The sequence below is a fragment of the Panicum virgatum genome, chromosome 6K (assembly GCF_016808335.1).
Source record: "Panicum virgatum strain AP13 chromosome 6K, P.virgatum_v5, whole genome shotgun sequence".
NCBI classification, from domain to species: Eukaryota; Viridiplantae; Streptophyta; class Magnoliopsida; order Poales; family Poaceae; genus Panicum; species Panicum virgatum.
Window position 1 is genome coordinate 10,687,562 of NC_053141.1, and position 14,148 is coordinate 10,701,709.

Below are 14,148 nucleotides of genomic sequence, written 5' to 3' on the forward strand. Positions count from 1 at the left end.
TAAATATAGGGATCAAAGTGCAAAAAGGTACCAAAAGTACTTATGATTTTTTTAGTTTAAATTTTGATGTTTTATTTTTCACAAAATAGAAAACCACCATCGAAAATAAGTGGCAACATTTGCCTGGTTTGAACCATTCAAGGGCCTCTATTATCCAGTTTAGTAGTTTAAGATTTAAAATCTAATTTTTGTGTAGCTCGCGGGTGTAAACAAGACTTTTCCCGTAAAAGTTTGCAAGAAAATCAAAGATCAAAACTCTGAACAGTAAAGTCAGTTGCTAATAAGTAAAAAATTGTGATTGTAGTGGTTCATTTGTTTAGACAAGAGTTGTCAGTCCGTAACGAGAAACTACCGGTAAAAAGAAAAAATTACTAGAGGACACCGTTAAAATATAGCTTTTGTATAGACCACTAAAAAGGATGACTTTATCAAAAGACACTACAATTCTATTGTAATTTGTTGGCGTAAAAGGTCAATGGTGGGAGAGGCTTAGTGGGGGCTTTTAGATCGCAAAAAAAAGCTTAGAGGTGATTTTACAATTAATCTTCCATTTAACGAGTCTTTCTCTTCCTCCTCTTGGCTTCCTAATCTCTAGTGCCCCAAGATCTCCAGGATACCACCGATGGCCTCCTCCCCCCACCTCAAGAACCCTCGCTCGTCGATTTCCGCGGACCCGGCGGCGAGGGACTGGGCGTCGCTGCCCCCGGACATCCTGATCTCCGTCTTCCTCATGCTGGGGCCCACTGAGATCATGCTGGGCGCAGAGCGCGTCTGCGCCGCCTGGCGGCGCGTCGCTGTCGACGATCCGGCCCTGTGGCGGCGCATCGACATGGGCACGGGGGTGTTGCCGTTTTCCTCCGGCGGCCGGGCGGCGGTGCACTCCGCCGTTGATCGCGCCGCCGGGGAGTGCGAAGCCTTCTCGGGGCCCTGCGACAACCACTTGCTCTTCTACCTGGTTCGAAGGTTGTACACCCTTTCTGAAATCCGATCCATTTTCGAAATTAAAGGGTAGCATTAGCATTACGGATTGTACCTATGAACTCTGATCTGGGAACTTTTCTTCTTCCTGCAGAGCACCCTCCTTGAAAGTCCTGCATGTGAAGCATCTCTATGCGGAGAATAAAGTACTGAACTTGGTGCTCAACAGGCTACCTCTCCTTGAGGATCTTGAAATTTCCCCTTCATTTGTCAGTACTCCCTCTGAGAATTTACTTCAGTCCGTCTGCCAAGACTGCCCTCGTCTCAAGAAACTCAGACTCAACTGCAGTGAGTCCTTTGACTTCCATAATGGCAATGGCGTGGCCTTGGAGATAATCCATGGAAAGATCGCACCGATGCATGACTTACGCTCCTTAGAGTTGTTTCACTGTGACCTGACTACCCAGGGGCTGAGAGCAATCCTTGACAGTTGCCCTCTGTTGGAAACTCTCCGCATTACTGGATTTCTAGTGGGTGGCAAGATGGGTGAGGAGCTACGGCAGAAATGTGCTGGAGTGAAGGATCTGACTCTTCCTGATAAATCAGTGAAATTTCACAGGAGTCATCGTCATGATCATGTTAGAAGACAAGTTCAGGGCCCTTGGAGATGGACCACTGATCCTTCGCACGATTAGACCTGCACATGGCAATGTTTGACTATGGATTTCCCCTCAAGTCACTTGATTTGTAATGTAATGTTCCATGTACTTTCTAGTCATCCTGTTTGCAGTGATGGTGTTGGGATCTATATGTACTGGGATTAACTGTTATCAGGGACCATTCTTTTTAGTGAGGCCCTTCTGCGTTGTGCTGCCGTGAGACCTTTATTTTTGAGGTCAGCATTTAGCATGCATTTTGTAGAATTTTCATGCCATATTTCTAGTTTGTAAAAAATTTGGTATGACTTTGTTGAAGTTGTTGGTAGATCTATAAAGTTGAACTCAACTATGTAGTTTACAGAATTCATAGTGTTCACCAATGGTCAACTCAACTATGTATTTTACAGATTTTATAGATTTTGCAGCAGAAGGCTTTCAATCAGTATGTGCAACTGCAAACCTCGGAGAAATAGTTTCACTACTGAAGCCTGTATGCATTGTTCTGTTAATGGACATATTGAAATTTATGCGATCTTCAGAAATGCACAACATTTCTTTAGAGGGTTATGTTTTCTCTTCGGTTAATCTTCTGAAGGCCATGGAGGGAGCTAAATCATCTATATTCCAAGCATGAGAGATATCTGTCGGCTATTTCTTTGCTGGCAGTGCTAACTACTATGTTAATTTGTTCAGGGGCTGAGGATCGCTCTTCGGAATTCAAACGGGCACAAGGAAATTTAACTCGGGTCAGGCTGTTGGGCTAACAACAGCCCAATTAATATTTCCTTGAGGCGATGGTTCTTTTACCCATCGCCTTCCTTTTAACCATCACCTTTAAGTGATATATGCTCCCTCCGTTTAGAAACTTTCAGACACATTATTTATATCAGTTATGATTACTTATAGCAGTTGTGATTGAAAATTGTGTTGTTTATTTGTTCTTAGAATCCTTCGTAAATACAAATGTATTTAAAATAGAAAAATATCATTTATTTGAGTAGAATTTGATTGGCTCCATAGCTTTCTCTACATAATAATTATATGTACTTAATATTGTTTTAATTAGATGAAATTTAATACAATACAAATGAACAGTTTTTGTAGGAGGATGTTTATGGACGGAGGAGATTACATAAAGGTAAACATGTAGAATTGTAGATGGAGGGGCAGATACAGGTTTTTTTTCGAAGTTAACCACGCTGCCACAGCCCCAAGGTAGAGACAATACACACCTAGGAAGATGTACAAGTGCCTAGCATTAACTACAGGAGAAATGCAGCCTTTGAAGAACGGGCCAGAAATCCAGAATACGGAGCGACGCTATGGCGCATCGTCTTCTACGCCGTCTAGACTCTGGAGATGTCAATAAAAACAGCATCTGGCTCAGACCTCTGGCATCCCAATCATCCCCTCCACACCTGACCCAGATTTGCAGGTAGCCGCAAGACGATGCCCTCTGCCCCCAGCGACGGTAGCCGCAAGAAACCTGCTGCTGCGGCCTTGCCGCCGGCACCAGCGTCCATGGAGGAGAGGGACTGGTCGGAGCTGCTGCTGGACGCCCTCGCATCGGTCTTCGTCAAGCTCGGCGCCATCGAGATCCTGATGGGCGCTAGCCTCGTGTGCCGCTCCTGGCTCCACGCCGCCAAGCTGCCCGACTTGTGGCGATCCGTGGACATGGCGCGCCACAAGGTGGTGGACGGCATCGTCGCCATATTCGGCGCCTCTCCTGTGGAACCAAAGATCAACCTTGACGTCCTGCGCGCCATGGCAAGGTTCGCCGTGGACCGCTCCCGTGGGCAGCTGGAGGTGTTCGTCGCCAAGCGGTTCGTTACCGATCAACTCCTGGAGTACATCGGCGACATGTACTGTTGGCGCAGCCCAGGAAACAAACACGCTCACAACTCTCTAGAGCACAGCACACAAGCTCAAGGAGACAGCAATGGCGACGAACGCTCCGGCGACGAAGTCGCCTGTATGTTGGCTAGTTCATTTCTCTGGACTTCACAGGCTACAACGATGGAGTTCACCGGCCTTTTATAGGCCTGGGCGTCGCTGGAGCACTACCACCACTCGCCCACAAACCAAGCGACTTGGCACTCACGGCGCACGAGCTCTCCTCGATCTTGCGCACGACCCGGCCACAACGCATGCATGCCACTTACTCCTACACACCCGGCCGTAGCGCACAGCAGTATCCTGCACACCTACGCCTCCTAACCGCCTACGACTCCTATCCTGCCAGCAACAAACTTGCATGGCATGTGGACTCACTCTAACAAACTCAAACGTGCAGCTACCCTGTGCACTCACGTACACACACTAACACTCCCATGTCCAGATTATTGCTAACAGGTACCAATTTAGAACAGAATCGTCTCTTCCTCCGATCCGATCCTGCAAAAAGTTCATCAGCGTCGCAAATGAATCCCAATTCCAAGTTTCCAACATACCCAGCTTGAACGAATTTGACAATGTCACATTTATGCAGGTCGCCGGCTCTGAAGGCCGTCGGGCTCGTCTCGTGCGGCGGCGTCTCCAACGAAGGGTTCACGCAGCTGGTGGCGAGGTGCCCTCTGCTAGAGGACCTCATGCTTATGCTCTGCCCCAAGATCGGCGGCCGCGACGTCTACGAGCCGGGCATGTCCGCAGCTCAGGCGCTTCAGGCTGCGCACGAGGGCATTCTGCTTCGCCGCCGATAAGTCCGGCGGGGAAGCGCTCGGGGTTGCGGCGATGCACGGGCTGCGGACCCTCGCGCTCCACGGGAGCGACGTCACCAACGACGAGCTCGCCGCCGTCCTCGACGGCTGCCCTCACCTGGAGAGTCTCGACATGAGTAAGTGCTTCAACATCGTCGCCGACGACGCGCTGCGGGTGAGGTGCGCCGGGATCAAGTCGCTGGTGCTTCCCCTTCGTCGCGAGGTTTATGATGAGGACGAGTACGAAACTCTCTGCTCCCGTGATGTCGACTCCAACGGCGACTCCGATTGAGAGATGTGATCCTTAGCCTTACTACTAGTCTACTATGCTGCTGCTGCTGCTGTGGCAGCCTTACTACTAGTCTACTATGCTGCTGCTGCTGCTGTGGCATAGCGCCCGTGTGGTATCTCAAAATGTTTACCAAGTGTTCGCCCTGCTGCTACTCCACTCCTGCTGTGGTATACGCAATCTGTCCAGTTCCACCCTACAAATTTATGTTCCTTTACCAGCATTTCCGCAATTCAAACGATTGAAGAAGATCGTGAACCAATTCCTGAAAACAAAAAATCGTGCCACACTGTCCTTGGCACAACGTCATTTGAGCGACTCTTGGAGTACTTCTCTGACTAGTAAGTGTGCTCGCGCTAATGCTATAGATAAATTTCAGACATATAAAAATATTATATTGTTCCAGGCCAAAATATGGCTACACAACTACATTCAGAAGAAATTACATCATGACATACGTACGTCATGCCCACACCAGAACATACAACAATCATAAACATCAACATCTTCATTGTCCTAACCAACATATCTAGGTGCCTTCTCGTTTGTTCTCCACGCTACAGGAGTCAGAGGGCTATTATGAGGCGATTCTGGATCCGTCATTGAGCTGGCCGGCGCTACTCTTCCAGCGGCCCGCTGACGCGTCAAAGGGGGTGGTCTTGCTCCTCGATGGCGGTTCCTCCATGTGAACTCAGAATAGTCGATTTTGTATTTTTTCTGTTTTCTCTACAGTTTTATATGTATTTTATAAGTTCGCAGATTTACATTGAAAATTGAAATCTAAACTTTACAGTTAGACCCTCGCTCTTCTGCACCCAGCACTTAAAAAGAAAATGTAGATCACAATGTGACCCCTGCCATGGCGGCTCGTGGGGAGCTCGGATTTTGATGGCTGTCTCGCCGGAGGTGAGGGGAAAAGAGGGGGAGGAGGAAGAGGGTGATGATGGGAACCTTTGGGTGTGCTTCGTGCGGTGGGAGGCGGCGGTGAGCTGCCCACGGCCAGCAAGAGGCGGGGCAGTACAGGTGGTGACCGGCGGTGCTCCAGTGAGGGTTGGGTGACGGCGTGGGGATGGGAAGCTTCAGTGGGAGGCAGGGTTTTTTTATCCGACCGCCGGGACCTAACCGCCGGCCACCGGTTCCGGTTTACCGGACCGGTTGGACCGGTTACTGGTTTAAACCGGTCAAACTTAAATTTGAATTCAAAACCCGCAGTTATACCGGTTTCGAACATCTAACCGGCCGGTTAGACCGGTTTACCGGCCGGTTTGACCGGTTTACCGGTTCGGTTTGACCGGTTACCGGTCGGTTTGACCGGTTACCGGGCGGTTTAGGCTAAATTCAATTTTTTTCTTTTTTAGTTTAAATTCAAATGCCCGCAAAGTATACTAAATGAATGTTTGTATAATATGTTTTAGCCTAAATGAACCCTCCAACTCTTTTTTTACTACTTTTACATTGTATTTGTATATTTTTGTATGCATGTTTTTTTGTTTAACTTCAAATGCTCGCAAAGTATACTAAATGAATGAATATTTGAAAAAATTTGACACCATTAGATTCGTCGCAACTTGAAGTATTTTTAAGAATTTTTTGGGATTTTTCCATTTTTTCGAATTCAAATTTAAAATTTGAATTTGGGCCGGTTTCTAACCGCCCGGAACCGGAACTGGTCCGGGCCGGTTAGACCGGTAACCGCGGTAACCGATCCGGTTCCGAGCGGTTTGGTGAACCCTGGTGGGAGGTGGGGAGCCGATTTAGGGGGTCGGACAGGACGAAGGATGCCCGGAGAGGCAAGCTGGCGGGCGGCAGTGGAGACAATGGTGTCGATGGCGCTCCCGGGGCACGCACGAGCAGGGCGTGGCCGTGGGGCGCGTGTGGATGCGGTGGCATGCGAGGCAGGCGCACGTGGGCAGCCGCGATCTGCGCGTGGGGCAGTGGCGGCCGATGATCTGGGCAAGGAAAAAATGAGGGCAGAAAAAAAGGAAAAAGAAAGGGGAGGGCAGACTCGAACTGCGATCAACTGGCGGGCGACACGCGGGAGGCGCCGGTGCATGGGAGGGAGGCAGGGAGCGTTGAGGTGCATGGTCCAATGTCACACCCGCTCCCACAAAGAATAGACCGAGCAACTATATATGAGTCAGAATCGAGTCTCGCATATATATATATATAAGATAAAAGTCTGATAATACAAAGCAGAAGCGTAAAATATAACTATAAAGGGCGCCACAGGGACGTCAACTAGAAGACCGAAACGCCTCGAAGTCATCGAACTACTGAGTGTACTCTTCTAAGTCTCCAGGAACTGAGCAACGGTCGAATATATTTTCCAACAAAGAAAAATGTAGAGGAAACAAGCATGAGTACACAACTTGTACTCAACAAGTATAACATAAACTATGAGGCTCTAAGGTTGGCTGACTCAACTGCATTAGCTTTTATCTTGGTCAAATTTAATTAACAACTATTTACTACAAGTGAGTAAATTACCATTAACCTCGAAAATTGCATAATAATTAATCAAAATTAATTTATAAACTACTGATCTGAAAAAAAACCACCATATAACCCCACTAATCAATAGGAGGATCTGGGCAGCTCAGGACCGTGAGTACAACTAGTATACTAGTTTTACACTCTCGAGAGGTTGCACATCTTTACCCATAAGTCGTGACCTACGCTAGTGGTTCACCCCAATTCTTTTGATGAGATGACTAGCAAGCGGACTACGAGGCCGTTACAAAGGACCATGTTAGTAAGGTGTAACCGCTGAGGTTTCCGGATCACTACTATGGAGCAAGTCTAACTGGGGAACAAGCACACATCACAGTCAACCCACATAGTACGAGGACCATAGTAGCTCATCGCCCCCTTGCCCCGCAGGTAAGTTACTCCAGAACCAAAATGACCTAATTAGTAAGCCAAGACCGCCCTATCTCAGTCTTGTGGTTGCGCGGTTGTCCCAGGTTGTCGCTCTAATAACCCGGTCCTTACGGAGAGTGGCTAGTCAAGCACTAAGCACAGTGCTAGCCCCCTAAGCCTTGTTTCTAGAAAAAATAAATTTTAAAGAGACATGTACCACTCAAGCACCCAGCACAGAGGGTCACGCTCTCGAAATTAAGTTGCATGAGACCATTAACAAATTTAATTAAAAAGGACCATGTGTGAGAGTGCAGCACCTAGCACAACTAACCATATGCATCCCAAAGGTATAAATATAAGGAAAAAGTGGCTAGAAAAGTCCTTATAGGCATACAAAATTAAAATGCAGTATGAAAATGTATTTAAAAGTTATTGCTGGTGTTCATATTATACTTGCCTTCCTCAAAGTCCTCTTGCTGCTTAGTCACTCTAGGAGAAGGACCCGCGAACTCCGATAGCGACTCAGCGTCTACTCATGATCGCATCGACAAACAAAATCCACATACGCACACATACATGCAAAAAGGACAATTATAAGAAACAGTACACCAATACATAGAAATAGAACATAAAACTGGTGTAACACTATTCTACACACTGTCACAATCACGTGAGCGCAAAAACGGCCTAAAACGGATTTAAAACGACAAAGATATAGCAAAAACGGTAAACCAGGGACCTATCTGCGAGAAATTTGAAACTATAGGGGCTCTAGAATAAGAAACCAGGAACCTAAACATGATTAAACCTTAGATCCAGGGGTTAGACTGAAAAACTACATGGTCTGGACGGCGGTTTCTATTTTACGAAAGCTCAGCGGATAAAACATAAAAATAAGGGCTGATTCGCAATTACTTTTGAACTGCGCTGGACTGCGGGTTAATTTGCAGAAAACCCAGGGGCTATTTTGTAAGATTACCAGGATTGACCGGTATCCCACTGGCTGACTCGGGTCAGAAAGAATATGGGCCGTTGGATTAAGATCCGACGGTTCTGGTTCAGATCGGATCGGATCCCGATCCTGCGGCCAGGGTGGAACAGGCGGCGCTGTCTGCGATGAGTGTCGCCGACGGTGAGCAGAGGCAGCGGCGGCTCACCGGAATTCGACAAATCGGCGATCTAGGGCCCTATTCGACTCGGTTCTTGGTCTGGTGTGACGCGCGTGGCGCCGTGAACTCAACCCCGTGCTTAGCGTGGGGCTGCAGGCTGCAGCACAGCAGCGCGAAGGAACGGCAGCGGGGTGGATCGGGGCTACGCCGGCAAGCAATCACGCACGCAAGGATCAGAGAGAGGGAAAAGAACGGCCGGTGAGCATCCTCACCTACACGCGGAGCTTCGGTGTTGGTCAACCTCGTCGGGAGAACGTCGGAGCAGCGGGTCCACGGCGGCACCGAGCTAGGGCGGAGCTCCAATGGCTGAGGCGAAGGCGGCGCTGGGGTTCTGAGGGTGAGGTGGCGGCGGCTGTGTGAGAGATAGGGCCAGAAAAGGCGCGGGCTGCATTTAAATAGGTTGAGGGCGATCCTCGACGTGCAGCCGAGCGGGATTCACGGCACGACGCGCGGAACTGACAACGGCTCGCGTCCGAGTCCGGCGCGGGTGGGAGACGATCCCGACAGTCGGACCCCGCCAGTCGGTCATGGTGAGGCGCGCGCTGGCTTGGGCTGGAGGCGGAGGGAGCGGGCTGTGCTGAGCAGCTGCGGGCCAAGGAAGAAGGCGAGGCTGAGCGGGCCGCGACACCGAGATGAGCGCAGAGCGAGCCAGAGGCCAAGGTGGGCGGCGGAGCGAAGGCGAGCGCGAGCTGGGCCGGCTGGGGTGCGGGCGAGCGGGGCGCAGAGTGAGGCCACGGCCAGCGGAAGGTAGGGGATGGAGTTGACAAGGGGGACCCGCTTGTCGGCGGCTCTGGAGCGCGGGTCCACCGACTAGAGAGGGAGAGGGTAAGCGGAGCGGGCTGGCATAGCGTGGGGAAGCGAGCGGGAAACGGGCCGCGGGGCTGACGGCGTGGAGGGAACGAGCCGCAGGGTGCTGGGCCGCGCAAAGAAAAAGAAAAGGAGAAAGGAAACAGAGATGGGCTGGCCGCAGGGAGGAGGAGCTGGGCTGACTTGGCTGCGCGGTGTAACGAACATGGCACCATTTATGCCATTTCGAGTGATTTTGGTGATCGAATGACAACACAAACACTTGGACTAACATGATTATTAAGATGACCATTCTCAGGCTTTTAGGTTCAAGTGATGACAAAGAGAAAGAGAAGATAGGCATAGCAAGGCCCGAAGGGCCGCCCCTATGGGGGTTAGCGGACAGGGGTCGAGGGGGAGCCGCCCCTCGCGGGTCTCAGGGCAGCGCCCTGAAAGCTCTTCGGTTGGATGCACCGGAAGAACTGACGCATAAGGCATCGGTGCATCCGATGGTTGTCGGAAGAACCGACGCCATGACAGAAGGGAATTGAAGCCAAGTCAGCCTTTAGGCACCGGTTGAACCGACGGTCCAAGAAAGGGCATCGGTGCATTGGGCGTCCTATGTTCCAGAGACGATGTCAAAGTGCCCAGGAGAAGTTTCTTCAGAACCGGTTGAACCAACGGTACATCGGAGTATTGCATCGGTGCAATGACGTCAGCGCCCAGGAGAAGATTCTTAAGCACCGGATGAACCGGTGATGCATCGGTACAAAGCATCGGTTCAACCGGTGGTCTCTGCGTCAGCTGTCAGGACTTCAACGGCTACTTCGGTTTATGAGTGACCGGATGAACCGACGCTACCCCGCCAAGAGGCATCGGTTCTTCCGGTGATACGCAGATTTTCAGCTAACCGTTGGAGCAACGGCTACAAGACTTGGTGGCCTATATATATGCCTCACCCCGGCCATTTGAAGATTGCTAGAGTTGCTGGACATCCCACACACCCAAGAACATCTCCAACCACCATAGAGCTCCATTATACATCATATAGGCTTAAGCACACTTGTGAGAGTGCTTAGTGCTTGTAATAGGGATTAGTTCTTGCGAGAGCTCCCTTGAGAGAAGCCTTGCTGCGGCAAGCAACTTGTGATCCGTCGTGTGATCCTCCGTCTTGGTGTGGAGTGGCAACGACACTTTGTGCGGGGGAAGAGGAGGCCCCTTCCTTGGTGGAGAAGCTCCGTAGTGGATTTCGGCCGGGTGACCGAGAGAGACGGTGGCGGTGCACGAGACTCGGTGTCTTGTGGGCACTTGCCTTTGCTTGCCGGCATCGCCATTGGTGGCGTAGTGCAAGACGGTGATCGGAAGAGTCTCGGTGTCCCGTGGATGTAGGCGTTTGTGCCGAACCACGTTACATGACCGTGTCTACTCGGGAGTTTGCATCCCTCTTGCACTTATCTCTTTACTTACCGTATTACGTTTCCGCATTTACTCTATCTTGCATGCCTTTACTTTCCTAGTTAGTTTGATTAGGATTGGCTATAGGTTGCAAGTTTTTAGGGGTAAGTAGAGAGTAGCATAGATAAACCTTAGTCATAACTAGCATGTGTAGGACGTGTTAGGTTTATCTTATGCAATTAGATTGAGCCCTAGGGTAAAAAGCGATTAGCGACCCTATTCACCCCCTCCCCCTCTAGGGTCGGACACCCCGGTGATCCTTACACGCGGGCTGGGCAGGACTGGGCTGGGCACTGTGCTCGTTTTTTTTCCTTTTTCTTTTTCCAAACCAAACTAAATCTAAACGAATTCAAATAAATTTGAATTTAAACCCTAAAGCACCCAAGCAAATAAAATAATGCACCCGTATGAATGCACAAACATGTTAACCCTAGGCTGATTTTAATTTCTTTTGGAATAAAATAAATCATGAAAAGCATGGCTAAGCAATTAAAATACTAGAAAATTAAATAAAGCATATTAAATGTATCCTTATTGGCAGCGCCACATCATTTCAGTTTCTGGAATCGGGGGAATCCCATTTGAACAATAGCATAATAAACATTTCCCCTTACCCGTCTACTACCTCTTCTTTGTTTATTAAGCAAACAGGCATAGTTTCTATTCAGCTTGTTTAGTCTGGGTGGAAATAGAGCAGGCCTAAGGCCATTACGTACTTTCTTTGTTTAAGTTATTATTGAGAGTTCAATGATAGCTATACACAATGAGAGATGAAATGCCATTCAAGAGCGCGTCAACGTTTGCTGGCTTATTTGGCAAAGAAAAATATAGTACGTCATAAGAAATTAATCAGTCAGTTGGATATTCAGGAGAAGTAATTTAATCGTTCGAATTTTTTTCTTATTTTATTAGTAGTCTTAGATTTTGCATTTTGATGAGCCTCGAAGGATTTCTTTCTTTGCGTATGATGATTGAGGCTGAATTCCTTCCCAAAAGAATAGTAGACTGTCTTCGGTTTCTCTTTTATCATTTCGTCCAAGAGAAAATGTTCTTCTAATTCTATGAATCCTTTTACAATCCTTTTTTCTTGAATATCAGTTAAGAATGCTACAAGTGAATATTTGAAACAAGAAATGAATTCAAATTTTCAAATAATGGATCCTTCTAATCTAGTCTATCTAATGTCTTTTTCAGGAGCCAAAACATTTCTAACGGATTCCTTGGTTTGGACCGATGAAGTAATAGCACTCGATTATTATGAACCCGAGTGCAATCTTTTTCTATCGGTAGTTAGTGAAAACTAATAAATTAAGCCAACTTTGTCAGTCTATCCTTAATATAGAAATCGAAAGGTTAAAATAAGAAAAAGTCCAATTCTGGAAGATTGGAAGAACTTTTTCGATTAAAAGTCTATCTGAATCAATCGTTCATATTGGATTTATATAGAAGAGTGAAATGTTTTATTGAAGGAAATAAGAAAAAAAGAAAGGGTATGTTGCTACTCTTTTGAAAGAAAAAAAGAATAGGAATTCCCGAAGTAATGTCTAAACCCAAGGATTTCATAAATCAAAGATAAAGGATTCCAGAACAAGTAAACACGATTTTCTGCCTCCGTCTGTTCTGTTCTTTCCTTTTCGCTCGGCGGAGCTGAGCTGGGTTCCAGCTGAAGTCACATAGGGAAGGGAGTTTCTGCAGATGGAGAAAAGGGAGATATCACATTGCATGTGATGGGAAGCTGCATCTGTTGATGAATGGTTATACATTGGCGGTCCTTATGAGCTAATTGTTCTACACTTCTTACTTGGTGTAGCTTGTTATATGGGTCGTGAGTGGGAACTTTGTTTCCGTCTGGGTATGCATCCTTAGATTGCTGTTGCATATTCAGCTCATGTACCTCCAATGGTTGGCATCCCTAGTAGATAGGTTTGTTGAGGACATAATCTTCCTTTAATTGGCCTTATTCATGCATGATAAAGGTAGCCTTTCATAGTCCAAAGCCTTTGTGTGCTTTTGTATTGAACTCTTTTCTACAACATTGAAGGATTGCCTTACGGGATTAGCAATGGCTTAATAAAAGGATTCAAAAAGGGCTTCTCTTATGTCTCATACTAGATGACCACCCCGAACTGGATGTACTCATACTAGAACATTTGGTGATTACCCACCGGGACTTCCTACTAAGTATTTGACACTTCCATCAAGAAGAAAACTCTAAAATACTCAATCAATGTGAATAGCAGGAATGGTACTTGCAAAAAAAACATATAGGGCCAGAGAAATGGGTTAGAGGGCTTCTTTCACAGTGCGTACCTCTCTTTCTCTTCTTTCTCGCTCTATTCTGGAAACTAACTACTTCTCCGGAAGCAAAGTCATGCCAATTTTTCGAAAGAAAGTGCTATCCACAGAGGGGGCTAGCGGAGGAAGTTCAGAAATCGCGTATCCGTATTATCCTCGATGGAGTACAGTGGCTATAAAAAGAAAGGAAGAGTTTGATTGCTTTGAGAAGGTATTCTTCTTGGTCGACCGTATTAGGAAGCGGGCCCACACCTTCTCCATCCATCAATCAATAGTTTATTAAACTAATAAATTAGGCCAACTTTGTCAGTCTATCCTTAATATAGAAATCGAAAGGTTAAAATAAGAAAAAAGTCCAATTTTGGAAGATTGGAAAACTTTTTCGATTAAAAGTCTATCTGAATCAATCGTTCATATTGGATTTATATTTATTGAAAAATGCTGAAATTAAAATCAGGGTGTTACATCCAAACATTTCTAGCCATCAATCTGGTTTAAACCTCAGGGAATGAATCCTAGTCATAGATTTCGATGGAGTTGTAATTTTGGGTACAATTTTCTAGGTGCACAGTGGTTTGTCTCCTCAGCGGGGATGTTTTGTTGGGTGGACGCAGCATAATTTATTCCGTGTTTTAGTGAAGAGAATTTGATTGGCCCAGTGACATGAAGTACACTTTGGCCCATGTAGTGAGCCCAAATTCTTCCCGAGCACTGAGCTTCCTAATAGCAAGTCAGCTCACAGTCCACATGAAAAATAACCCAGTTGAGTGGCACCGTCCAAATTGAGTGGATTACGGCTCCATTGGAGGGCTTCGAGCGGCTCCAGCATCACTGCACAAACCAGTGTAGCGCAGCTGTTCGTCGAATCCATTTTCCTCTCTTCTCTCCTCCACTCTCACCTACACTGTAGCACTATTCATTGAAGATCGGAGCTGTTTTTTCTCCTCCGGCTCTGTGCTACAGTGCCAGAGCCGGAGCCTGTGGGAGCCCTCCCAAGTGGGGCCTATGTTTGCACTACGGTG

At 47.4% G+C, this 14,148-nt stretch overlaps 2 protein-coding genes across 4 annotated transcripts in view; both read left to right on the forward strand.

Annotated features, from left to right (window-relative positions):
• The first annotated feature begins 548 nt into the window (after positions 1-548).
• Positions 549-14,148, forward strand: part of LOC120711706 (putative F-box/LRR-repeat protein 22) — a 74,852-nt gene continuing 61,252 nt past the window's right edge. The window contains exons 1-2 of one of the 3 annotated variants that reach the window (XM_039997329.1): positions 549-955; positions 1,073-1,365. In XM_039997329.1, the coding sequence (XP_039853263.1) occupies positions 623-955; positions 1,073-1,123 (384 nt within the window). In that variant the 5' untranslated portion in view covers positions 549-622 and the 3' untranslated portion in view covers positions 1,124-1,365. Of the gene's footprint in view, positions 964-1,072; positions 1,924-14,148 lie in introns of those variants that run through there. The other 2 variants (XM_039997324.1, XM_039997328.1) reach the window with 2 other exon arrangements.
• On the forward strand, positions 2,638-4,616 carry LOC120711707 (F-box protein SKIP19-like). The gene is made up of 2 exons (XM_039997330.1): positions 2,638-3,439; positions 4,066-4,616. The coding sequence occupies exons 1-2, from the start codon at positions 3,027-3,029 to the stop codon at positions 4,274-4,276; spliced, it is 624 nt and encodes a 207-aa protein (XP_039853264.1). The 5' UTR covers positions 2,638-3,026; the 3' UTR covers positions 4,277-4,616.

What these genes read in the sequence shown, in the direction of transcription:
- LOC120711707 (XM_039997330.1), top strand. Translation starts at nt 3,027, where the DNA reads ATGCCCTCTGCCCCCAGCGACGGTAGCCGCAAGAAACCTGCTGCTGCG. An exon ending in CTGGAGTACATCGGCGACAT is followed by an intron (nt 3,440 to 4,065) that starts GTACTGTTGGCG and finishes ACATTTATGCAG; the next exon opens with GTCGCCGGCTCTGAAGGCCG.